At 70.5% G+C, this 24,546-nt stretch overlaps 4 protein-coding genes across 4 annotated transcripts; 2 read left to right on the top strand and 2 right to left on the bottom strand.

Moving 5' to 3' along the window:
* Nucleotides 1–191: 191 nt before the first annotated feature.
* ZBTB3 (zinc finger and BTB domain containing 3) lies at nt 192–1,663 on the top strand. Its single transcript, XM_082782151.1, is given in 3 exon segments — nt 192–746; nt 748–987; nt 990–1,663. Coding segments are annotated over 3 exon segments (1,236 nt in total). The 5' UTR covers nt 192–353; the 3' UTR covers nt 1,593–1,663.
* Nucleotides 1,664–1,991: 328 nt separating this feature from the next.
* Nucleotides 1,992–4,529, bottom strand: RCE1 (Ras converting CAAX endopeptidase 1). The gene is made up of 8 exons (XM_082782152.1): nt 4,283–4,529; nt 3,725–3,827; nt 3,555–3,638; nt 3,396–3,474; nt 2,729–2,896; nt 2,571–2,642; nt 2,421–2,483; nt 1,992–2,325 (listed from the first exon to the last, which is right to left on the bottom strand). Exons 1-8 carry the CDS (start codon nt 4,495–4,497, stop codon nt 2,111–2,113), a joined length of 999 nt encoding a protein of 332 aa, XP_082638278.1. The 5' UTR covers nt 4,498–4,529; the 3' UTR covers nt 1,992–2,110.
* Nucleotides 4,530–5,044: 515 nt separating this feature from the next.
* On the bottom strand, nt 5,045–9,681 carry TOP6BL (TOP6B like initiator of meiotic double strand breaks; the record flags this gene model as incomplete). The annotated part of the gene is made up of 14 exons (XM_082782159.1): nt 5,045–5,178; nt 5,261–5,359; nt 5,439–5,549; nt 5,643–5,764; nt 5,842–5,973; nt 6,053–6,128; nt 7,275–7,332; nt 7,580–7,635; nt 7,723–7,806; nt 8,072–8,124; nt 8,262–8,315; nt 8,410–8,533; nt 9,449–9,572; nt 9,620–9,681. The coding sequence occupies 14 exons, from the start codon at nt 9,679–9,681 to the stop codon at nt 5,077–5,079; spliced, it is 1,257 nt and encodes a 418-aa protein (XP_082638285.1). The 3' UTR covers nt 5,045–5,076.
* LOC309889372 (spectrin beta chain, non-erythrocytic 2-like) lies at nt 9,498–24,533 on the top strand (the record flags this gene model as incomplete). Its single annotated transcript, XM_082782160.1, has 31 exons — nt 9,498–9,565; nt 11,468–11,620; nt 14,070–14,221; nt 14,830–15,003; nt 15,078–15,169; nt 15,278–15,358; nt 15,477–15,592; nt 15,688–15,800; nt 16,225–16,412; nt 16,497–16,614; nt 16,687–16,845; nt 16,923–17,225; nt 17,308–17,461; nt 17,541–18,411; nt 18,506–18,643; nt 18,727–19,483; nt 19,562–19,764; nt 19,836–19,926; nt 20,103–20,249; nt 20,323–20,586; nt 21,185–21,409; nt 21,492–21,581; nt 21,655–21,909; nt 21,989–22,119; nt 22,230–22,434; nt 22,534–22,908; nt 22,996–23,240; nt 23,343–23,481; nt 23,728–23,812; nt 24,098–24,294; nt 24,384–24,533. Exons 2-31 carry the CDS (start codon nt 11,476–11,478, stop codon nt 24,531–24,533), a joined length of 6,363 nt encoding a protein of 2,120 aa, XP_082638286.1. The 5' UTR covers nt 9,498–9,565; nt 11,468–11,475.
* Between the last annotated feature and the right edge of the window lie 13 nt (nt 24,534–24,546).

The raw sequence follows: 24,546 nt of genomic DNA on the forward strand, positions 1-24,546 counted from the left end.
CGACGCCGCCGAGCAACCAATCACAAGCAGCCTCCCGGCCCGCTCGGGGTTTCCCCAGCAACGCCCCGCCCCTGCTGCCATGGCAACCGCGGCCCGCCCCTTCCTCCGCCGGGAGGGCGGGAGCAAGCTCCGCCAGGCTGAGTGGCGTCACCCAGAGCCAATCAGCGCGCTCCCACAGCCGACCGCCACGAGAGGCAGGCTCGGCGCCCAATAGGAGCGGCGCAGCGGGCAGCCGGGCGGCCAATCGCAGCGGGGGCGGGGCGGCGGCTTTGTGGGGGAGCGGGGCCGGGCCCGAGCGGCGGAGCCAGGCCCGGAGCCGGGCCGGGAGCCCCCCCCCCCCTCCAGGCCCCGCCATGGAGTTCCCGGAGCACAGCCGGCAGCTGCTGCGGGGGCTGCGGGAGCAGCGGGCCCAGGGCTTCCTGTGCGACTGCACGGTGCTGGTGGGCAGCGCCCCGTTCCCGGCGCACCGCGCCGTGCTGGCGGCCTGCAGCGCCTTCTTCCACATGTGCTACGCCGAGCGGCTGGACAAGGGCGAGCTGGTGCGGCTCAACAGCGAGATCGTGACGCCGCCGGCCTTCGGGCTGCTGCTCGAGTTCATGTACGAGGGGCGCCTGGCGCTGGCCGCCACGCCGCTGGAGGACGTGCTGGCGGCCGCCAGCTACCTGCACATGAACGACGTGGTCAAGCTCTGCAAGAAGAAGCTGCAGGCGCGGGCCCCGGCCGAGGCCGACAGCACCAAGCGGGAGGGAGGAGGAGGAGGAGGAGGAGGATGAGGACGACCCCCCCCGCAGCCCCGTTGCGCTGCCGCCCGCCGCCCTCCCGCAGCGCCCGGCCAGCCCCGGGGCGCCGCCGCCTCCGCTGCTGCTGTCGGTGCCGCCGGGCCCGGTGGGCCAAGCCGGGGAGGAGCAGCGGGCCCTGGCAGCCCCCGAGCCACCCGCGGCCTGCGTGGACGTGGCCGACACCACCCAGCCCGGCGTGGAGGGCGAGTGGCCCCCCGCAACGCCCCCCCGGACCTCTCGCTGCCCAGCCCCAGCAGCTCGACGGAGGCCGCCCCGCGGCCCGCCTTCCCCGGGGGCGAGCTGCCGGCCCCCGGGGAGCTCTGCGCAGGGTCCTGGGCTCCCGCCGCCCCCGCCGGGCTGCTGCCCGCCGCCGTCAAGGCGGAGGCCATCGTCATCTCCGACGAGGAGCCCGAAGCGGGCGCCCGGCGCCCCGGCAGCCTCTTCCCGGGGCCGGCGCGGGGTCCCCGGGGGGCGGCTTTCGGGGAGGCGGCGGCGGCGGGGGAGCCGCTGGCTTTCGGGCTGCCGGCGCTGCGGGAGCCGCTGTTCCTGCCGCCGCTGGAGGGGCGCGGGGGCTTCGGGCTGTTCGCCGAGGAGGCGCCGACGTGCCCGACGTGCGGGAAGACCTTCTCGTGCTCCTACACGCTGCGCCGCCACGCCACCGTGCACACGCGGGAGCGCCCCTACGAGTGCCGCCACTGCCTGCGCAGCTACACGCAGTCCGGGGACCTCTACCGGCACATCCGCAAGGCGCACAGCCACGGGCCGCCCGCGCACCGGGGCCGCGCCGACAGCGATCACGGCAACCCGCCCTAGCGGGACCGGGCCGGCGAGCGGGCGGGCGCTAGGACCCGGGGAAAGGCCCGCGGGGCCGCCGGTGGGCGGGGCCGGAGCGGCGGGTGGGCGGGGCCGGGCGGCGAGGGGGCGGAGCGGGTGTACGGAGGTCACGTGGGCTGGAATAAAGCGCGGCTGGCAACGGGCGGTGGGGTTGTGCCTAGGGGGCGGGGGCCTACGGCCACGCCCACGCCGCCCTCCCATTGGCTGCCATCATCAGTGCGGGCGCCCGGCTGCCTTCACCCGCCTCGGCTGCGCATGCGCGGAGTCAGCCGCCCACAGAGCCGCGGATTCGAATCCCGGCCCCGGCTCCAACCCCCCCCCCTTCCCCTCCGGTGACCCTCCCCAGCCCGCTGCCCCCCCCCCCCAGCAACGCACCGGGACGCTTAAAAGCACTTTAATCACAAAAATAGAGCTCTCTCCGCGGCGGCACCTATAAAAAGGGGGGGTCAGGGACACGGTGAGGGGTTGGGGGGGGGGGCGAGTGCCCCAAACCCGGGTCAGGAGCAGGCGTGGGGGGTGCAGGCCGGGGGGCCCCCCCCCCCGAAGAAGGAGGGCTCGGTGAGGGGGTGCAGCAGCAGCAGGAAGAGCAGCACCCCCAGCAGGTAGCAGGGGAGCAGGGCCCGGCGCCGGGGGTGCTCCAGGGCGGCCCCCACGGCCGGGAACCCCATGGAGTTGCAGAAGGAATGGCACAGCACCGGGCCCGCCAGGTGGCCTGTGGGACGGATGGACAGAGACGGTCAGCAGGGCAGAGAGACCCCCCCCCAGTCTGCCCTGCACCCCCCCAGCCCCGGCCCCGTGCCCCCTCACCTGTCCTGAGGAAGATGAAGGCCGTGTAGGCGCCGAAGAGGGCGGTGTAGGAGAACTGGAAAGCTGCAGGGGAGAGGGGAGGGTGTGGGGGGTGTGTGGGGGGGACATAGGGACGGATTTTCCCCCCCAGGATCCCCCCCCCAGCCGTACCTGCCGACATGAAGATGCTGCCGACAGAGCCCTGGCGGAAGCGGAGCTGCTCGATGACGTGGTGGAAATGGGCTGGGGAGCGAGGGAGGGGGTTAAGGGGGAGCACAGAGGGAATCTGGGGAGGGGGAGGTCCCCGGGGGGGGTCCCACCGCACTCACCCACGCCGAAGAAGAGGGGGCAGGCGAGGACGGCGGGGCCGGGGCCGGTGCAGGGCACCAGCATGGGCAGCATGCAGGCGCGGAAGACGAGCTCCTCGGTGAGCGGGGCCACCACCTGGTTCCGCAGCCAGCGCACGTCCCCCAGGCACAGCGCCCACAGCCGGGGGTCTGCGGGCACGGAGGGGAGGCGCTGCCACCCCCAAAAGCCACCCCTGTCCCCATCCCCCCCCCCCCAAATCACACCCCTGACCCCCCTAAACCTGCCCCTCTGTGCCCCTAAAACCCGTCCCTGTGTCCTCAAAACCCACTCCATGTCACCAAAACCCATCCAATTCCCCCCAAACCTGCACCCTTATGCCCCAAAAACCCACCCTGTGCCCCCAAAACGCTGCCCATTGGCCCCCAAAACCCGATTTTCTACCCCTAAACCTGCCCCGTGACCCCAAAACCCACCTGTTGCCCCCAAACCTACCGCTGCACCCCCAAAACCCAACCTGTGTCACCAAAACCCACCCCAGTGACCCCCAAAACTCACTCCACCTTCCTCCCCCAAACCTGCCCCCCCGTGCCTTCAAACCCACATCCCCCAAACCCCTTCTGCCCCAAAACCCACCCCCAGACCCCCTAAACCCATTCCTGCCCCCCCCCCCCCGTGTCCTCCCCTTACCCAAAGCCCCCCTAACACCGTCGAGCCAGCGCCAGGGGCAGTCCATGGAGAGCTGGATGAGGGGTCCCAAAAAGAGGACCTGGGGAGGGTGGGGGGGGGGTCAGAGGGGGCTGGGGGGACCATGGGGGGGTCGTGCCCCCCCGCTACCCCCCCATGTACCATGGTGAGCAGCAGCGGCAGCAGCGTGGCCGGCACCAGCCCCTCCAGCCGCAGCCCCAGCAGTGCCGGCAGCGGGGTGTCTGGCTAAAGGGGGGGGAAAAGGGGAGAATCAGCAAAAATTAGGGTGCCCCCCCCAAGAAAAAAAAATTAGGGACCCTCCCCAGGCTCACCTTGATGCCCGTCAGCTCCTTCCAGAGCCAGACGAAGGCCGGGGAAAGCCCCGACACCACCAGGACGCTGGTGAAGCGGCGCTTGATGACGGACGGGTGGTCCCTGCGGTGGGGGGGTCAGCGGGGGAGCCCCCCAGATCCTAAAAACCCACCCCCAAACACCCTTAATGCCCCCCCCACCCTCCAGCTCCCCAAAAAATCCCTCTCAAGCACCCCACACCCCCCCAGCACCCCAAAGCCCCCCTCTCAACACCCCAAGGCTCCTTACAGCCCCCCCCCCAACCCCAGGACCCCCCGGGTGCCCCTCCCCGAGCTCTCCCCCAGCCCCCAGTGCCCCCCAGCCCCTCCCAGAGCCCCCCCCGAAGACCCCAGCCCTTCCTGGTGCCCTCCCAGTGCCCCCCAGCCCTCCCCCCGTTCTCACCCAGAGCTCCCCGAAGTCCCCCAGCCCCCCCCGGTTCCCCCTCCGGTTCCCCCCAGAGCCCCCTGACCCCCCCAGCCTCCCTCCGGTGCCCCCCAAGCCCTCCCCGGTTCCCCCCGGTGCCCCCGGTGCCCCCGTACCGCGGCAGGGGGCTGCCCCAGACGTAGAGGCTGCCCACGTAGGAGCAGGCCAGGCTGAGGCAGGCCAGCACGGCGGCCCAGCAAGCCCCGGGCCCGGCAGCGGCGGCGGGGGCCGGGCCGGTTCCGTGCCCCGGGGCCGCTCCCGGGGCCGCCGCGGGCCCGGCTCGGCCCGGAGCGGCCCAGGAGGAGCCGCCCGCGGGCTCCGACACCGCCATGGCGCGGCGGGGGCGGGGCCACGGCCGGGGGCGTGGTCAGCCACGGAGGGGGTGTGGCCAGCCATAGAGGGGCGTGGTCAGCCGTGGAGGGGCGTGGCCAATCCAGGGGCGTGGGGGTGTGGTTGCGGTGAAGGGGCGGGGCCCAAAAGTGGTGGGCGGGGATAGGGGAGGGGTTTTGGTGGAGGGGGCGCGGCAAAAGAGTGGGGGCGTGGTCTATGGGAAAGGGGCGGGGCCATGTGGTGGTTGCGGAGAGTGGGGTGGGGACTGGGAACTGGGGGAACTGGGACAAACAGGAATAACTGGGGGAACTGAGATTAACTGGGGGAACTGGGAGTAGTGGGGACGACTGGGAGAACTGGGGGGAACTGGGTCTAACTGGGTGAACTGGGACCAGTGTGGGCAACTGGGGTTAACTGGGGATAACTGGGGGAACTGGGTCTAACTGGGGGAACTGGGGGCAACTGGTACCAGCAGAGGAAACTGGAAGAACTGGGGCAACTGGGACCAATGGTGACAACTGGGGGAACTGGGGCTAACTGGGGCTAACTGGGGCTAACTGGGGGCCACCTGGGGGCCCCCTCACTGCCCCCCATTTTGGGGATCCGGGGGGGGGTCCCGGGCACCCCCCGCGCTGGGGGAGGCCCCGGGGTGCCCCTCGCCCTGCTCCGGCGCCTCGGGGGGCTGCGGGGATGGAAGGGGGGGGGGTGAGAGGGGGTGGGGGTGAAATTTGGGGGGGGTGAAATTTGGGGGGGGTCTCACCCACCGCGGGGGGGTCGCAGGAGGCGCAGCGCAGGAGGCGGCGGCGGCAAATTTCGGCCAGGCTCCGGCGGGCGGCCGCGGCCAGCGCCGGGGTGTCGGCGACCTGGGGGGGGGCTGGGGAGGTTGGGGGGGGGTTTGGGGACATTGTGGGGGGGTCGGGGGGGTTTTGGGGTGCCCCCCACCTGCATGAGGCGCAGGCAGCGGCGGCGGAAGCGGGCGCTGGAGCTGGCGGCCACCACGGCACCGAGCGCGTCCAGCGCCACCGGCAGCGCCCGCAGCAGCCGCTGGTGGCCCTGCGGGACAGGGACCAAGGGGGGGGGGGTTATTTTTTTTGGGGGGGGGTCAGGGGTCGGAGGAGACCCCCCCCAAGCCCCCCAAGCCCCCACCTGAGCCCTGCGGTGGAGCTCCTCCAGCAGCGGGTGGAGGAGGGCGCGGACCCCCCAGGTCAGGGCTCGGCGGTTGCCCCCCAGCAGCGGCTCCGCATGCGCCAGGAGCAGGCGGCGGGTCCCTGGGGGGGGGGGACACAATGGGACAAAGGGGGGGGGGTGACAAAAAAAGGGGACCCCCCCCCAGCCCCCCACGCACCCGCCTGGTAGGGCTGGAAGGGGTCGCGGTGCCGCAGGAAGAGGAAGAGGAGCAGGGTCTGGGGGGGGGCGTCCCCAGGGGGGGACCCCGACGCTGGGCGCAGGGCGTAGGTGGCATCGGGGGGCAGCAGCCCTGTGGGGACAAGGGGGGGGGTGACACTCGAGGGGGGGTCCCCTGGGTGTGTCCCAAGCCCCCCCTGCTGTCCCCGCACCTTCCTCGGGTGCCGGTGGGGTGCTGGGGGCGGCGGCGCAGCCGAACTGGTCCCAGTCCGCCAGCCACGAGGGGTCCTGGAACAGGCGGGGGGGGCGCGGGGCGGCCGGGAGCCCCGCGGGGTCGCAGCAGAAGATGTGGGGGGGTCGTCAAGGACAACGGGGGGGGACAGGGCTGTGGTCCCAAGCCCGTGTCACCGTGTCCCCAACCCCATGTCACCATGTCCCCATTACTGTGTCCCCATCCCTGTGTCCCCATCCCAGTGTCCCTGTCCCAGTGTCCCTGTGTCCCCATCCCCATGTCCCCATGTCCCCATTCCCATGTCCCCAACCCCATGTCCCTGTGTCCCTAGCCCCGTGTCCCGGTGTCCCCAACCCCATCCCCATGTCCCCATGTCCCCCTCCCCGTGTCCCCATGTCCCCAAGTCCCCCTCCCCGTGTCCCCATGTCCTGGTGTCCCCAACCCCATCCCCGTGTCCCCCTCCCCGTGTCCCCGTCCCCCAGGATATGGCTGCGGCTCGGAGCCGGGTGCCGCTGTTGGGGTGGGGGCGCAGGCAGGGGCAGAGGGCGGCGGCGGGGAGGGCGCTGAGCTCCCCCCCCAGCCCGGCGGCGGCGGCGGCCGGGGGCAGGCGCAGGGCGATGGGGGGGGCGGCCACGGGGTGCAGCCGGGAGCAGGGGGGGGCCGCGCCGGGGGGGCCCAGCCTGGGGGGGATAAAAAAAAAGGGGGGGGAGAGACCCCGGGTGAGTGGTACCGGGGGTGGCGGGGACACCGTGCTGCCCCTGTCACTGTCCCTGTCACTGTCCCTGTGCTGTTCCCGACCCTGTCCCCATCCCGTCCCCATTCCCAACCCCATCCCCATCCTGACCCCATCCCACCCCCACCGTGTCCCCATTCCCATCCCTGTCCCTGTTCCTGTCCCCATCCTGCTCCCGTTCCCAACCCCATCCTCATCCATGTCCCTGTCCCCATCCCTGTCCCCATCCCATCCCCATCCTTTCCCTATTCCCAACCCCATCCCGTCCCTATCCCCATTCCTGACCCCATCCCAGTCCCCATCCATGTCTCTGTCCCAGTCCGTGTCCCTGTCCCCATCCCGTCCCCATTCCTAACCCCATTCCCACCCTGTCCCCACCCCTGACCCCATCCCATCCCCACCGTGTCCCCACTCCCATCCTGTCCCCATCCCGACCCCATTCCTATTCCCGTCCCATCCCTCACCTCACAAAGTGCCTCCCGTTTGCCCGCAGCCGCAGCCCTGCCCCCTCCCAGGCGCTTTCGGGGCTGGGGGGGGGACACAAAAAGGGGACGGGGCTGGGACCGGCCCCGGGACCCCCCCCAGCTTTGGGATCACGGCAGTGACCCCATACCCATGGTGCCGGTGCCAGGTCCGGCGACCCCAAAGCTGGTGTGAGGGGGAGGGGGTTTGGGGGGGTCACTCCCTCACCCATATGGGGCTATTTTTTTTTTTTTGGGGGGGGGTCATTTACCCATATAGGGTTATTTTTTTGGGGGGGGGTCACTCACTCACCCCAGGTCCCACGAGGTCACAGTGCCGTCCACGCTGACGCAGAGGTGGAACTCCACCTGGGGGGGGGGCACAGAGGGGTGGGTGTGGTGACAGTGACACCTTGCCCCCCCCCGGACCCCCCCCCACCCATGGGTGCCCCCCACCTCGGGGTGCACCAGGCTGGCCCGGTGCAGGAAGCACCGCAGCTCGCTGCAGTTGGGTCGCGGCGTCCCGGGACGGGGGCAAGCCTGGGGGAGGGAGCAAAATGGGGCTGGGGGGGGCACCCCAATACCCAGACCCCCCCCCCCAAAAAAAAAAAAAATCCCTTTTTTATTTGGGGGGGGGCTGCTTGGCCCCATTTCCCTGGCAGAAACGGGGCCGCCCCGCTATATTTAGCCGCCCGCCCTACTTCCAGTCCCGGGGGGGCTGTCCCCAAAACGCCCCCCCCCATAACAAGGTCACCCCTGGAGGGGGGGGGGAAGGAAAGGGCCCCCCCTGCCCCCCCCCCTTTACCTGGAAGGCCGCCTGCAATGGGGCTCGAGCCAGCAGCCGGCGGCAGCAGGGGGCTGCGGGGAGGGGGGCGGTGGGGTGGGCACCGAGCTGCTCCGGGACCCCCCCCTCACCTGGGGGGGGGGTTAGCGGTTAGCAGACCCCCCCCCAGATAAAAGAGGGGGTTATTTGGGGCGGGGGGGGGGCAATTTACCCCCCCACAGGGCCTCGGAGCGGAGGGCACGGCAAAGCTCCCCAGCGGCAGCGACTGCGGGGGGGCAAGGGGGTGTTGAGGGGGGGGGTGTGGGGGGGTGCCTGACCCCCCCACACACCCGGGACCCCCCCGGGACCCCCCCCGGTACCCGTGGTGGTGCAGCGGGGCCGCTCCTCGCCCCCCTCCACCACCAGCGCCAGCAGCAGCGCCCCCCCCCTCGCCCGCTCCTCGTCGTGGGGGGGGCACAGGCGCAGCAGGAGCAGCTCCAGCACCTGGGGGGGGGGGGGGAAATAAGGGGGGGGGCTGCGGACCCCCCCCCAACCAGGATCTTCCTCCCCCTTCCCCCATTGCAGCCCCTCCAGGGTCCCCCTGAGCCCCCTCAGGACCCTCCTGGACCCCCCCTTAGCACCCTAGGCCCACCCTGAGCCCCTCCAAGGCCTCGTGTGCCCCCCCCAGGACCCCCTGAGCCCCCCCCCGGGACCTTCCTGGATCCCCCTAGGCCCTTCCTGAGGCCCCCCAGGACCCCGTCAACCCCCCAGGGCCCTCCTGAACCCCCCTAGGCCCTCCCTGAGCCCCCCTAGGACCACCTGAGCCCCCCCCAGGCCCCCCTGAAGCCCCCCAGGACCCTCCTGGACCCCCCCTCGCTCTCCAGGCCCTCCCTGAGCCCCCCCTAGGCCCTCCCTGACCTCCCCCAGGACCCCTTGAGCCCCCCCAGTCCCCCTTGAACCCCCCCAGAACCGCCCCCCCACGAGACCCTAAGCCCCCCCAGACCCCCCCCGGCCCCCCCCCACCCCCAGCCCCCCCCGCACCGCTCGCGCAGCCCCGTCCATCTCGCGCCCCTCCCCCCAACAGCGCCCCCTGGCGGCTCGGAGGGGAGGGGCCGGGGCGGAGGGGGCGGGGTGGGGGTCGCCATGGTAACAGAGGGGGAGGGGGCGGGGCCCGCCGAGGGGGGGCCGTCGCCATGGGAACCGCCCCTCCCCCGCCCCCCTCGGCGGCGGGCCCCCTGTTGCCATGGCGACGGCGCGGCGGGGGGGCGCGGACGGGTCCATTTGGGGGGGGGCTGCGGGGGGGGGGGGACACCGGGAATTGGGGGGGGGGGGGGGAGGAGAACGGGGCCGCCCCCCCCACCTCGGTGCCCCCCCTTTTATCGTTGCCCCCCCCCTTTACCGGTGCCCCCCCCCCTTTACCGGTGCCCCCCCCCCTTTGCCGGTGGCCCCCCCCCTTTTCCCGGTGGCCCCGCCCCCCCCGGGTGTGATGAGCGGCGGCGGCCTCAGCCCCCGGCCGGAGTGCGCGGAGCCGCTCAGGTAGGGCCTGGGGGGGGGCAAAGACCCCAAAACCCCCCCAGATTTCCCCCCAACCCCCCCCCTTCCCCATATTCCCCCCCTCCAGGCCCCGCATCCCCCCCCCGGGCCTGCGGCATCCCCGGTTCCCCCCCCCCTCATTGCCCCCCCCCGGTCCCGGCACTGCGGCAGTGGCTCCGCAGCGGCCCCGCTTTGTGCCGGGGCCCTGTGTCCCCCCCCCAATTTAACCCCCCCCCAAATTAACCCCCCCATCCCCTTAACCCCCCCTTTAATCCCCCCAAAGCCCCCCCTAAAGCCCCCATCCCTTTAACCCCCTCTTTAACCCCCCCCAAGACCCCCCCCTTCAACCCCCTTCCCTTCACCCCCCCCTTTAGCCCCCCCATCCCCTCAACCCCCCCATTTACCCCCCCATTTACCCCCCCATTACCCCCCCATTGCCCCCCCCCCCCATTTACCCCCCCTTTCCCCCCAACCCCCCCTCCCCTTTCCCCCCCCCAGTTCCCACTCGTGCCCAGCCCCCCCGTGCCCCCCCCCCCCCGTGCCCAGCCCCCGATTCCCCGCCTGCTGCCACGGGGGGGGGGTCCGGGGGGGGGGGGGCGGGGGGGGGCCCTGCCATTTATCCCGGCACTAAGAGCATTAGCGCCCGGCGCAGCCCGACAGGCGGCGGCAGGAGGGTAACGGGGGGGGGGGAGGTGGGATGGGACCCCCCCACCCCATAGGGGAGCCCCCCACCCCAATATGGGGACAGGGACCCCAGCGTGGGGATGGATTCTCCCCCCCCATGTGGGTTTGAGGACCCCCCCCGTGGGTTTGGGGACCCCCCCTGAGTTTGGAGACCCCCCCCTGAGTTCGGGGACCCCCCTGGCACAGGGTTGGGACACCCCCCCCCATGGGGCCAGGACCCCCGGGATGCTGCCGGGTCCTTTTTGGGGTGCCCCCCCTGTCCCCATCCCTTTCCCGGGGGGGTCCCTCAGGTTTGGGGGGGTCCCTGGGGTCTGGGGAGGTTCCCTGGGGTTTAGAGCGGTCCCATCAGGTTTTAGGGGGCCCCCCCTTGCGTTTTGGGGTCCCCCCCCTCGGGTTTTAGGGTCCCCTCCTGGGTTTTAGGGTCCCCCCTGTGTTTTGGGAATTTCCCCTGCGTTTTGGGGTCCCTCCCTTGGGATTTGTATGTTTCCCCTTGGGTTTTAGGGTCCCACCTGGGTTTTAGGGTCCCCCCCTTGGGTTTTAGGTTCCCTCCTGTATTTTAGGGTCCCCCCTGTGTTTTGGGGATTTCTCCTTGGTTTTGGGGGTCCCCCCCTGGTTTTAGGGGTTCCCCCAAGTTTTAGGGGTCCCCCTGTGGGTTTTGGGATCCCCCCTTGTGTTTTAGGGTCCCTCCCCAGAGTTTTAGGGTCCCCCCTGTGTTTTGGTGTCCCTCCCCTTGCGTTTTGGGGTCCCCCCCCTGAGTTTTAGGATCCCCCCCTGGGTTTTAGGGTCCCCCCCTGTGTTTTGGGGATTTCTCCTTGGTTTTGGGGGTCCCCCCCAGGTTTTAGGGATCCCCCTGAGTTTTAGGGGTCCCCCGGGGGTTTTAGGGTCCCCCCTGTGTTTTGGTGTCCCTCCCCTTGCGTTTTGGGGTCCCCTCCTTGGGTTTTAGGGTCCCCCCCTGAGTTTTAGGGTCCCCCCCTGGGTTTTAGGGTTCCCCCCCAGTGTTTTGGGGATTTCTCCTTGGTTTTAGGGTCCCCCGCTCCGGGTTTCAGGATTCTGCCCGGGTTTAGGGTCCCCCCCCTTGTGTTTTAGGGTCCCCCCCTTGTGTTTTAGGGCCCCCCCCGTGTTTTAGCCCCCCCCCCTGTATTTTGGGGTCCCCTCCCCGTGTTCTGGGTGTTACCTGGGGGGTGTCACAGCGTGTCCCCCCCCCCGACGCGGTGCCCGCAGGCCCGGCCATGCTGTCCCCGACGGACTACGACAGCCTGGAGATCCAGCAGCAGTACAGCGACGTCAACAACCGCTGGGACGACGGCGACGACTGGGAGCATGAGGGCAGCTCCGCGCGGCGCTTCGAGCGCTCCCGCATCAAGGCCCTGGCCGGTACGGGGCCGGGGGGGGGCACACGCGCGTGCAAGGGTGGCTGCGTGCATTGGTGTGCGCGGGGAGGGGGGTGGGGGGTGCGGAAATGGATGCAGAGGGGATGTGTGAGTGTGCAAGGGGATGCGTGTGCAAAGGGACGTGTGAGTGTGCGAAGGGAGGCGTGTGTGTGTGTAAGGGGATGAGTGTGCAAAGGGACGTGTGTGAGTGTGCAAAGGGATGCACGTGAAAGGGGATGCGTGTGCACGTGCAAAGGGATGCGTGTGCAAAGGGACGTGTGTGCAAGGGGATGAGTGTGCAAAGGGATGTGTGAGTGTGGAAGGGGAGGCTTGTGTGTGTGCAAAGGGATGCACGTGCAAGGGGATGCGTGTGCAAAGGGATGCATGTGCACGTGCAAAGGGCTGCGCGTGCACGCTGGCACCAGCATGGTTGCTCGCACACGTGTACCATTTGCAGGTGTGCATGCACCGGCGTGTGCACACACGTGTGTGCAGAGAGGGCTGCGTGGGGGTAGGCGTGCACGTGGGGTTGTAGGGATAGGCGTGCAAATGGGTCTGTGCATGTGTGGATAGATGTGTGTGTGTGCACGCAGATTCGTGCACGTGCAAACAGACTCATGAGTGTGCAACGTGCACGTGCACCCAGACCCGTGTGCAGGCAGACGTGCACGTGCACAGACTGGTGTGTGTGCAACGTGCACATGCACACCGACACATGCCCGTGCACGTAGACGTGTGTGTGCACACCAACACATGCGTGTGCATGGACGTGCACACTCACCTATCCGCGTGCAAACGGGCTCGTGTGCGCGTGCACACGCTCGTGTGCAACCGGGCTCACCCCCAGGTGTCCCCGTGCACCCCCAGGTGTCCCCGTGCACCCCCACGTGTCCCCGTGCACCCCCACGTGTCCCCGTGCACACTCACGTCCCCGTGCCCGCCCCGCGCACGCCGTGGCCCCGCCGCCACCCGACTGCTCCTGGGCCGAGCCCGGCGCCGCGCTGCTGCCTCTGCCCCCCCCCCTCCGCCACCCCCCCCTCTCCGTGTGCCCCCCCCTCCCCAAATTTTTACCCCCCCCTCCCCCCCGCCATGGCCGCGCGCCCCCCCGGCAGCCCGGCCCCCCCCCACGGCGGCGTCCTGGAGGGGCGCTTCAAGCAGCTGCAAGGTGAGACCTGGGGGGGGGGGACACGGCGGGGGCCCCCCTCCATTCCCCAGGACCCCCCCCATTCCCCTGCCCCCCCCATTTCCCCAGGACCCCCCCTTTCTCCCCAACCCCCCCCAAAAGTCCCCAGAGCGCCCCGCACCTCCCCGATCCCCCCCCTTTTCCCCTCCGTGCCCCCCCCGCCCCACTCCATGCCCCCCCCCGGCCCCACAGCCTCAATTCCCCCCCCCCCGACACTAAAATTCCTCCTGCCCCCCCCCGCAGACCCCAAAATCCCCCCTAATTCCCCCCCCCCACACCTCACCTGCGCCCCCCCCAGTCCCCGTCACCCTTCAGAAACCTCGGGGGGGGGCTCCCACAGCCCCCCCCCACCCCGTGCCCCCCCCCCGGACCCTGTGGGGCCGTCGGGTTCCCACGGGCGGCCCCGAAACCGCCCCCCCCCCCCGCCCCCGGACCCCGAAACCGGCACACCCAGACCTGGGGTGACGCCCGCCGCCCCCGGCACTTTTTGGGGCGGGGGGGGGCAAGCCCTTTTTTATTTTGGGGGTGGGGAAACCCTTTCGGGGAGGGGCAAGCACTTTTTGGGGTCTCTGTGTGTTTTTTTTGGGGGGGCAGGCGTTTTTTGGGGGGGGTGGCTGCAGCCCCCCCCCCCGCCCCCTCCCGGCTCTTGTTTTGGCCTCGGGGCCAAGCGAAGAGGCTGCGGGGCGGGGTGAGGGGGGGGGGTTGTGCCCCCCCCCATTCAAAAACAAAGCCCTGCCCCCCCCGCCCCACCCCCCCGGGGGGGGCACACGCGTGTGCGCCGTGCTCACGCTCGTGTGCCCATGGTTGTGCACCTGCGCTTGCAGCCCCCCCAAACCCTCCTAAATCCCCCCCAGCCCCAAAATTCCTCCCCCCACGACCCCCAAATCTCCCCCCCAGCCCCAAAATCCCCCCCACGACCCCCAAACCCCCCCCCCAAGCCCCCCACAGCCCGGCCCCAAATCCTCTTACTGCTAATCCGGGGCTGGTGCCGGGCACGAGCAGCTCCCAAGCGCCCTCCTTGGGCTTGGGGGGGGGTCCCACGAAACCTGGGGGGGGGCAAAATTTTGATGGGGGGGGCAGAGCCGCCCCTCACCCCTTGTGGGGCTGAGTTTAGGGTTAGGATTAGGGTTAGGGTTAGGATTAGCATCCCCGGGTGCTCTCCTATTGCTGCGCCGCGCCGTTTACCCCCCAAATTTGAGGTTCTGCTGCCCCCTACCCCAAAATTTTTCCCCGGGGGGGGGTCTCACGGCGGTGTGCCCCCCCCCGATAGACGAACGGGAGGCGGTGCAGAAGAAAACCTTCACCAAGTGGGTGAACTCGCACCTGGCGCGCGGCACCTGCCGCCTGGGGGACCTCTACAGCGACCTGCGGGACGGCCGCATGCTGCTGCGCCTGCTCGAGGTGCTCTCGGGGGAGCAGCTGGTGAGTGGGGGGCCTTTTGGGGTGGGGGGGGGGTGCACGGCTGGGAGACCCCCTCCCCAAAATCATTGGGACCCACGGGGGTCTGTCCGCTGGGTGTCCCCTTCCCCCTGGTGTCCCCATCCCTGTTCCCCTGGGGTCCCTGTCCCAATGGGGTCTCCATCTCCCTGGGGTCCCTCCAGTGTCCCCCAACCCCTGGTGTCTCTGTCCCAGTCCCCCCAGTGTCCCCATCCTCCCAGTGTCCTCGTCCCTGTCCCCATGATGTCCCCCTGGTGCCCCCATTCCCCTTCGTGTCCCCATCCCTCCAGGGTCCCAGTTCCCATGGTGTCCTCATCCCAGTCCCCACTGTGTCCCCCCAGTGTCCCCATTCCCATATCCCCAGTGTCCCAGTCCCCATGGTGCCCCCATCCCAGTCCCCATTCTGTCCCCCCAGTGTCCTTGTCCCCTTCCCCCTGGTGTCCCCATCCCCATGGGGTCCCCATCCCTCTCCCCTTCGAGTCCTCTCCCCCTGGGTGTCCCCATGCCCTCCCCTTCTTCCCCCGCCCCCCTCCACCCCCCCCACCCGCCCCCACCCCAATTTAACGCCCCCCCCGCCCCTCCCCGGGGCCCAGCCCAAGCCCACCAAGGGCCGGATGCGGATCCACTGCCTGGAGAACGTGGACAAGGCGCTGCAGTTCCTCAAGGAGCAGCGCGTGCACCTGGAGAACGTGGGCTCGCACGACATCGTGGACGGCAACCACCGCCTGACCCTCGGCCTGGTCTGGACCATCATCCTGCGCTTCCAGGTCATTTTCGGGGGTCGTCTCGGGGGTCCCAGGGTTGGGCGGGGGTCTCCTCACCACGCTGTGGCCCCAAACAGATCCAGGACATCAGCGTGGAGACAGAGGACAACAAGGAGAAGAAGTCGGCCAAGGACGCGCTGCTGCTGTGGTGCCAGATGAAGACGGCAGGGTGAGTGCCCCGGGGGGGCCCAAAGGGGGTCCTGGGGGGGGTCCTGAGGGTCCTGAGGGTCTTGAGGGGGTTCTGGGGGGGTCCTGGGCTGAGCTTTCCCCCCGGCAGGTACCAGAACGTGAACGTGCACAACTTCACCACCAGCTGGCGGGACGGGCTGGCCTTCAACGCCATCATCCACAAGCACAGGTGGGGCACACGAGGACGTCCCCGGGGGGCAGGGGGATTTGGGGACGTGTAGGGGGCAGGGATTTGGGGTGGGGGACGCGGGGCAGGGACGCGGGTCCGAGGCTGTGCCGCTGCCCAGGCCGGACCTGGTGGACATGGAGGCGCTGCGGCGCTGCAACGCGCACTACAACCTGCAGAGCGCCTTCAACCTGGCCGAGCGCGAGCTGGGCCTCACCAAGCTGCTGGATCCCGAAGGTGAGCGGGGTCCCGGGGGGTCCCGGGGGGTCCCGGAGGGGTCCCGGGGGGGCTGTGGGGTCGTGGGGCCGCCCCACTCAGCCGCCTGCCCCCAGATGTCAACGTGGACCAGCCGGACGAGAAGTCCATCATCACCTACGTGGCCACCTTCTACCACTACTTCTCCAAGATGAAGGCGCTGGCGGTGGAGGGGAAGCGCATCGGGAAGGTGCCTGGACAGACAGATGGATGGGGGACGGACAGACAGACAGACAGACAGACGGACAGATGGACGGGGGGGCGAGCAGGAGGCTGAGCACGGGGGCGGATGGCTGGGGGCAGGCGGACGGACAGACGGAGGGAGGGAGGAGGTGGAGGGATGGAGAAACGAGGGGGGTGGACGGACGGACAGATGGACAAGGGGGGCGGACAGACAGACAGACGGCTGTGGGGGGGGAGGAAGGACACACGGACAGCTCGAGGAAGGGGTGGGGGACGGACGGACAGACGGACAGAAAGGTGAGGGGGGCAGATGGCCGCCGGGATGAGCGCGCGGAGAGGCGGTGGGTGGGCAGACGGACGGACAGATGGACGGACGGACAGACGGACGGATGGATGGACAGACAGACAGACAGACAGACGGCCGCCCGCAGGTGCTGGACGCGGCGCTGGAGGCGGAGCAGCTGGTGGAGAAGTACGAGACGCTGGCGGGCGAGCTGCTGGGCTGGATCGAGCAAACCATCCTCACCCTCAACGACCGGCAGCTGGCCAACGCGCTGGCCGGCGTGCAGAACCAGCTGCAGGCCTTCAACACCTACCGCACGGTGGAGAAGCCCCCCAAGTGAGCCCCCCGCTGGGATCCGTGCCCCCCAGACGGGCGTGGAACCCCCCCCGGGGGGCTGAGCGCCGCCTCTGTGCCCCCCAGGTTCATGGAGAAGGGCAACCTGGAGGTGCTGCTCTTCACCATCCAGAGCCGCATGCGCGCCAACAACCAGAAGGTGTTCGTGCCGCGCGAGGGGAAGCTCATCTCCGACATCAACAAGGTTTGGCGAGGAGGGGGCGCCGCCGCCGTGCCTGGGGGGGGAGAGAAATGACCCCGGTGTCCGTCCCCGCAGGCCTGGGAGCGCCTGGAGAAAGCGGAGCACGAGCGGGAGCTGGCGCTGCGCACCGAGCTGATCCGGCAGGAGAAGCTGGAGCAGCTGGCGGCTCGCTTCGACCGCAAGGCTGCCATGAGGGAGACGTGGCTGAGCGAGAACCAGCGCCTCGTCTCCCAGGTGCCCCCATCCCCCTGCACCCCCACCACCCCCCCGGTGTCCCACGGCCCATCCTCACCATTCTCTGTCCCCTCCAGGACAATTTCGGCAGCGACATGTCGGCGGTGGAGGCGGCGGTGCGCAAGCACGAGGCCATTGAGACCGACATCGTGGCCTACAGCGAGCGGGTGCAGGCGGTGAGCGCGGTGGCGGCCGAGCTGGAGGCCGAGCGTTACCACGACCTGCGCCGCGTCCTGGCGCGCCGCAACAACGTGGCGCGGCTCTGGGATTTCCTGCGGCAGCTGGTGGCCGCCCGCCGCGAGCGGCTGCTGCTGCACCTCGAGCTGCAGAAGATGCTGCAGGACCTGGCGCACCTGGCGGGGTGGATGGAGGAGATGAAGGTACCGGGGGGGGGGGGCTTCGGGGTGATTGGGTGGGTGGCGGCCCTCCCTGGGGTGTTTTTGACTCCCTCCTGCCCCGCAGGGCCGGCTGCAGTCGCAGGATTTCGGGAAGCACCTGCACGGGGTGGACGACCTGCTGCAGATCCACGCGCTGGTGGAGGCCGACATCGCGGCGCAGGCTGAGCGGGTGCGGGCGGTGAGCGCCGCGGCTCAGCGCTTCGCCATGCCCGGAGAGGGTGAGTGCGGCCCCCCAGGACCCCCGAGACCCCCGGCCAGAGCCCCAGGGGAGCAGGGAGCTGACGGGACCACCCCCAGGATACAAACCCTGCGAGCCGGAGGTGGTGCGGGAGCGCGTGGCCACGCTGGAGCTGCGGTACCGGGAGCTGGTGGAGCTGGCGGGGCAGCGCCGGGCCAAGCTGGAGGAATCGCGGCGCTTCTGGAAGTTCTTCTGGGACACGGGGGAGGAGGAGGCCTGGATGCGGGAGCAGGAGCGGCTCCTCTCCTCCGAGGACGTGGGCCGGGACCTCACCAGCTCCCTGCGGCTGCTGAGCCAGCACGCGGCCTTCCGCGACGAGCTGAGCGGGCGCGCGGGGCCCCTGCAGCAGGCGCTGGCGCGGGGCCGGGGGCTGGCGGGCGAGGGGCACCCGCGGGCGGGCGAGGTGGGCGAGCGGGTGCGGGAGGTGGAGGGGCGCTGGCGGGCGCTGGGCGAGCTGGCGGCCGAGCGCGAGCGGCGCCTGCGGGACGCCGCCGGCCTCTTCCAGTTCCAGGCGGAGGCGGCCGACGTGGAGGCCTGGCTGGAGGACGCCCTGCGCCTGGCCTCCAGCCCCGAGCTGGGCCACGACGAGTACTCCACGCGCAGCCTGGCCCGGCAGCACCGCGAGGTGCAGGAGGAGGTGCGCAGCCACCTCCCGGCCATCGCCGCCCTCCACGAGCAAGCCGGGGCCCTGCCGCCTGCCTTTGCCGGCGCTCCCGGCGTGGCTGGGCGGCTGCCGGCGCTGGAGCGGCGCTACCAGGAGCTGGCGGCGCAGACGGAGCGGCGGCGGCAGGAGCTGCAGGACGCCCTCAGCCTCTACACCATGCGCAGCGAGGCGGACGCCTGCGGGCTCTGGGTGGGCGAGAAGGAGCAGTGGCTGCACGCCCTGCTCGTCCCCGACAAGCTGGAGGACCTGGAGGTGGTGCAGCAGCGGTGAGCGCGGCCCCTGTGCCCCCCAGAGCCTCCCCCCTGCCCTCCCCGGGGACCGCCGGGCCCTCACCTCGTCCGTCGTTGTCGCCCCCCCAAGGTTCGAGACGCTGGAGCCGGAGATGAACAACCTGGCGTCCCGCGTCGCCGCCGTCAACCGCATCGCCGACCAGCTGCTGGCCAGCGACCAGCGCAACCAGGAGAGCATCCGCGCCACCCGCGAGCAGCTCAACGCCAGGTTCGGGCATCCGGGGGGGTCCCAGGGTGTAGGCGGGGGGCTCCGGGGGGGCTCGGCCGTCCCCTGAGCCCGCTGCCGTGCAGGTGGGAGCGGTTCCGCGCGCTGGCCGACCAGAAGAAGGAGGCGCTGACCTCGGCGCTGAACATCCAGAATTACCACCTGGAGTGCAACGAGACCACCTCGTGGATGCGGGAGAAGACGAAGGTGATCGAGTCGACGCAGGGGCTGGGCAACGACCTGGCCGGGGTGATGGCCCTGCAGCGCAAGCTGTCGGGCATGGAGCGCGACCTGGAAGCCATCGAGGGCAAGGTGCGGGACCTGCGGGCCGAGGCGGAGAAGCTGGCGGCCGAGCACCCGGAGCAGGCGCCCGGCATCCTGGAGCGGCTGGCGGCCATCGAGGCGGTGTGGGCCGAGCTGTGCTGCTGCCTGCGGCGGCGCGAGGAGTCGCTGGGGGAGGCCAGCAAGCTGCAGGGCTTCCTGCGGGACCTGGCCGCCTTCCAGGCCTGGCTGGCCCGCACCCAGACGGCCGTGGCCTCCGAGGACGTGCCGGCCACCCTGGCCGAGGCCGAGCGGCTGCTGAGCCAGCACGAGAGCATCCGCAAGGAGATCGCCCACTACGGCGACGACTACCGCAGCACGCGGGCGGTGGGCCGCCAGGTGACGCAGGGGCAGACGGACGCGCAGCACGTCTTCCTGCACCAGCGCCTGGAGGCCCTGGACACGGGCTGGGAGGAGCTGGGGCGCATGTGGGAGAACCGCCACCAGCTCCTCTCCCAAGCCTTCGCCTTCCAGCTCTTCCTCCGCGACTCCAAGCAGGTCGAGGGCGTCCTCAGCACCCAGGTGAGCGGCCGGGGAGGCGGCGGTGGCGGCGGTGCCGGGGTGCCGGGGAGCTGCGGTGACGCCCGGTGTCCCGTGCAGGAGTACGCCCTGTCGCACAGCGAGATGCCCAGCACGCTGCAGGGCGCTGAGGCCTCCGTCAAGAAGCACGAGGACTTCATGGCCACCATGGAGGCCAGCGGCGAGCGCGTGCAGGGGCTGGTGGCCGCCGGCCGCAAGCTGCTGGCCGAGGGCAGCCCGCACGCCGACAAGGTGCAGGAGACGGTGGACTCGGTGGAGAGCAGGTGAGGGACCCCCCGCGGGCTGGCGCTGGGTGCTGGGAACCCCCCCGGTCCTCACCCCGGCCCCACTGCAGGCACAAGAAGAACCGGGAGGCGGCCCAGGAGCTGCTGGGGAGGCTGCGGGACAACTGGGAGCTGCAGCGGTTCCTGCAGGACGGGCAGGAGGTGAGCACGGGGTGGGGATGGGAATGGGGATGGGGTTGGGATGGGGATGGGGATGGGATGGGATGGGATGGGATGGGATGGGATGGGATGGGATGGGATGGGATGGGATGGGACGGGATGGGATGGGATGGGTGCAGCACAGCATCACAACCCCAGCCCCGCTGTCCCCCTCGCAGCTCACGCTCTGGATCAACGAGAAGATGCTGACGGCCCAGGACGTGTCCTACGACGAAGCCCGCAACCTGCACACCAAGTGGCAGAAGCACCAGGCCTTCGCCGCCGAGCTGGCCTCCAACAAGGGCTGGCTGGACAAAATGGGCAAGGTTGGGGCCGGGGCGATACCGGGCACGAGGCCGCCCCCCCAGCACGACCCACTGACCCCGCTGTCCCCACCAGGAGGGCCAGCAGCTGGCGGCGGCCAAGCCGGAGCTGGGGGCGGTGGTGACGGAGAAGCTGTCGGCGCTGCGGGGGCTGTGGGACGAGCTGGAGACGACGACGCGGACGAAAGCGCGGCGCCTCTTCGACGCCAACCGCGCCGAGCTGTGCGCCCAGTCCTGCGCCGCGCTGCGGGGCTGGCTCGCCGGCGTGCGCGCCCAGCTGCGCTCCGACGACTACGGCAAGGACCTGACCAGCGTCAACATCCTGCTCAACAAGCAGCAGGTGGGCCCCGGGGGGACGGGGAGAAGGGAAACGGGGCTACGGGGGCGCCGGGTCGCTGCAGGGTTGTGGGGTGTGGGGTTTTGGTCTCTATAAGTACCCTAAAGGAGGCTGTAGCGGGGTTTTGCTCTCCAAAAGTACCTCAAAGGAGGCTGGAGCGAGGTGGGGTGGGTCTGTTCTCCCACGTGCCTGGTGCCAGGAGGATGGAAATGGGCTAAAGTTGTGCCAGGGGTGGTTGAGGTGGGATGTTAGGAAGAATTTCTTTATGGAAAGGGTTGGGAGGCGTTGGGATGGGCTGCACAGGGTTCAGTCACCGTCCCTGGAGGGCTTTAAAAGCCGTTTAGATGTAGAGCTGAGTGATATGGTTCAGTGGAGGACTGTTAGGGTTAGGTCAGGGGTTGGACTCGGTGATCCTGAGGTCCCTTCCAACCTAGAAATTCTGTCATTCTGTGATTTTGTGATTCTGTTTTGGGCGCACGGGGTCAGACACACAAGGGACAGGGCTACGGGGATGGGTGCACGGATCAGGGCACCCAAAGGACGCGGTGCGAGGCTGCTGGGGCGCCCTGAGGCGCTGCCACTCACCCCGCACCCCGCTCAGATGCTGGAGAAGCAGACGGCCGTGCGGGAGAAGGAGGTGGAGGCGATCCGGGCGCAGGCGCAGGCCCTGAGCCGCGAGGACGCCAGCGCGGCCGAGGTGCAGGGCCAGGTGCGCGCTGTGGAGGAGCAGTTCCTGGGGCTGCGCGAGCCCCTCCGCGAGCGCCGCCGCAAGCTGCTGGCCTCCAAGGAGGAGCACCAGTTCAACCGGGACCTGGAGGACGAGATCGTGAGTGGATGGGGGTGAAGGGGAGTCCCATGGCCCCCAGGGGGGTCCCACGGTCGCCCTCACCCCTTTTCTGTCCCCGCAGCTGTGGGTGAAGGAGCGCAGACCCCTGGCCGTCTCCACCGACCACGGCAAGGACCTGCCCTCGGTCCAGCTGCTCATCAAGAAGAACCAGGTGGGTCTGGGGGGGCCGGGAGGCGCCACGGTGAGCCCCCCCCTCGCACTCACATCACATCCTCCATCCCCAGACGCTGCAGAAGGAGCTGCAGGGCCACGAGCCGCGAGTGGAGGAGCTGCTGGGGCGCAGGGGGGGGCTGGCGCGCCCGGCCGAGAGGGTGCGGGAGCTGCGGGAGGCCTGGCAGGAGCTGCGGCTGCAGGCGGAGCTGCGGCACCAGCGGCTGGAGCGCGCCCACGCCGCCCAGCAGTTCTACTGCGACGCCGCCGAGGCCGAGGCCTGGATGGGCGAGCAGGAGCTGCACATGATGGCCCAGGAGAAGGCCAAGGTACGGCCCCCGGGGGGGTCCCGTATCCCTCAGTGCCCCCCCTGGATCACATCCTGAGCCGTTGTGCCCCCCACTCCAGGATGAGCTGAGCGCCCAGGCCATGGTGAGCAAGCACCTGGTGCTGGAGCAGGCGCTGCGGGACTACGCGCACACCGTGCACCAGCTCTCCGTGCAGAGCCGCGACATGGTGGCCGCGGGGCACCCCGAGAGGTGGGTGCCGGCCCCCACGTCCCCTCTGCCTCCTTCCTTCCTTCCCCTCCCGCCCGGGGGGGTGTCCCCTGGCCCCGTGCAACCCCCCCTGACGCCCGGCGTGCCCGCAGCGAGCGGCTGACGCTGCGCCAGGGCCAGGTGGACAAGCTGTACGCCAGCCTGAAGGACCTGGCGGAGGAGCGGCGGGCCAAGCTGCAGGAGCACCAGCGGCTCTGCCAGCTCAAGCGTGACGTGGACGACCTGGAGCAGTGGATCTCGGAGCGGGAGGTGGTGGCGGCCTCCCACGAGCTGGGCCAGGACTACGAGCACGTCACGGTGCGGGCCCCGGGGCTGAGGAGCTTATATCTGTGTCCCTATCCCCCCCCTGTGTCCCCCGCCGGCGTCCCTGACGTGTCCCCTCACCTCTCCCGGCAGATGCTGCGGGACAAATTCCGGGAGTTCTCGCGGGACACCAGCAGCATCGGGCAGGAGCGCGTGGACGGCGTCAACGGGCTGGCGGACGCGCTGATCGCCGCGGGGCACTCGGAGAACGCCACGGTGGCCGAGTGGAAGGACGGGCTGAACGAGGCCTGGGCCGACCTGCTGGAGCTGATCGACACGCGCTCGCAGATGCTGGCGGCCTCCTACGAGCTGCACCGCTTCTACCACGACGCCCGCGAGACCCTGGCGCAGGTGCAGCACAAGCAGAAGCAGCTGCCGGACGAGGTGGGGCGCGACCTGAACACGGCCGAGGCCATGCAGCGCATGCACACCACCTACGAGCACGACATCCAGGCGCTCAGCGCACAGGTGAGCCCACGGCACGACGTGGCACGGGGTGGCACAGCATGGCACAACATGGCACGGCTCAGCACGGCCTCACCTCTTGGCCCCCAGGTCCGTCAGGTGCAGGAGGACGCGGCGCGGCTGGAGAAGGCGTACGCCGGGGAGAAGGCGGCCGACATCCGGCGGCACGAGCGGGCGGTGAGCGAGGCGTGGGCCGAGCTGCGGGGCAGCAGCCAGGGCCGGCGCCGGCTGCTCCTGGACACCGTGGACAAATTCCGCTTCCTGCGCGCCGTGCGCGACCTGCTGCTCTGGATGGACGGCGTCCGCCTGCAGATCGAGGGCCAGGAGCGCCCGCGGTGAGGGGGCGGCCGCGGGAAGGGGGTGTGGGGGGGGAAACGGGGCCGTGGGGGCCGTGGCGGCGGCGCTGAGCCCTGTCCCGGCCCCCTGGGGTGGCGCAGGGACGTGTCCTCGGCCGACCTGGTCATCAAGAACCACCAGAGCATCAAGGCGGAGGTGGAGGCGCGGGCAGACAGCTTCGACGCCTGCGTGGCCATGGGCACTGCGCTGCTGGACAAGGGGCACTACGCTGCCGACAAGGTGTCCCCAGCCCCGTGTCCGTGTCCCCAGCCCCATGTCCTTGTCCCCATTCTGTCCCCATCCCGTGTCCTTGTCCCCATTCCATCCTATCCCCGTGTCCCCCATTCCTATATCTGTGTCCCTGTCCCCTCATCTGCTCCTGTCCCTATTTTGTCCCCATGTCCCTGACCCCTTCTCCTCCATCCCCACATCCCCGTGTCCCCGTCCCTATTTTCATGCCCCCACTGGCTCACCGCTCGCCCCCAGATCTCGGAGAAGCTCTCTCAGCTCCAGGAGCGCCGCAGGGACATCGGCGAGCGCTGGAAGGAGAAGATGGACTGGCTGCAGATCGGTGAGCGCCGTGCAGGGACCACAGCAGGGAGCAGGGGGTGTCCCGACCCCCCCGTGTCCCCTCCTGTCTCCCAATTTCGAGCTCCTCGATGTCCTTCCTGTAACGAGGAGCCCAAAAACGCACCCAGTGCTCGAGGTGCAGCCCACGGGGGACGACCCCTTCCCCAACCCCGCTGCCTGCACCTCTTCTCACCCAAACCGTGACGCCGCCGGCCCACTCCCCACCACCCACCAGTGCTCCCAGTTCCTCCTCCAGCTCTCCCACCACCTCCCCATGTCCCCGCAGTGCTGGAGGTGCTGATGTTCGGGCGCGACGCCAGCATGGCCGAGGCGTGGCTGGCCAGCCAGGAGCCCATCGTGCGCTCGGCCGAGCTGGGGGGCAGCGTGGCCGAGGTGGAAAACCTCATCAAGCGCCACCAGGGCTTCCAGAAGGCGGCCGCCGCCTGGGAGGAGCGCTTCGCCGCCCTCGAGCGCCTCACCACGGTGAGGGGGGGGCGGGGGGGGGCGGCTGGGACCCCCCCGGGGGGGTTTAGGGGGTGCTGACCCCCCCCTGTGACCCCCCGGTCTTGCAGCTGGAGGAGAAGGAGCGGCGGCGGCGCGAGGAGGAGGAGGCGAGGAAGAGGCGGCCGCCCACGCCCCCCCCGCAGCCTGAGGCTGGGGGGGGTCCTGCGGTGCCCCCCGGGACCCAAAATGGGTTGGGGACGGGGGAGGCGCAGAGGTGAGGGGGGGGGGACA

Source organism: Aythya marila, assembly GCF_965140915.1.
Source record: "Aythya marila genome assembly, chromosome: 38".
NCBI classification, from domain to species: Eukaryota; Metazoa; Chordata; class Aves; order Anseriformes; family Anatidae; genus Aythya; species Aythya marila.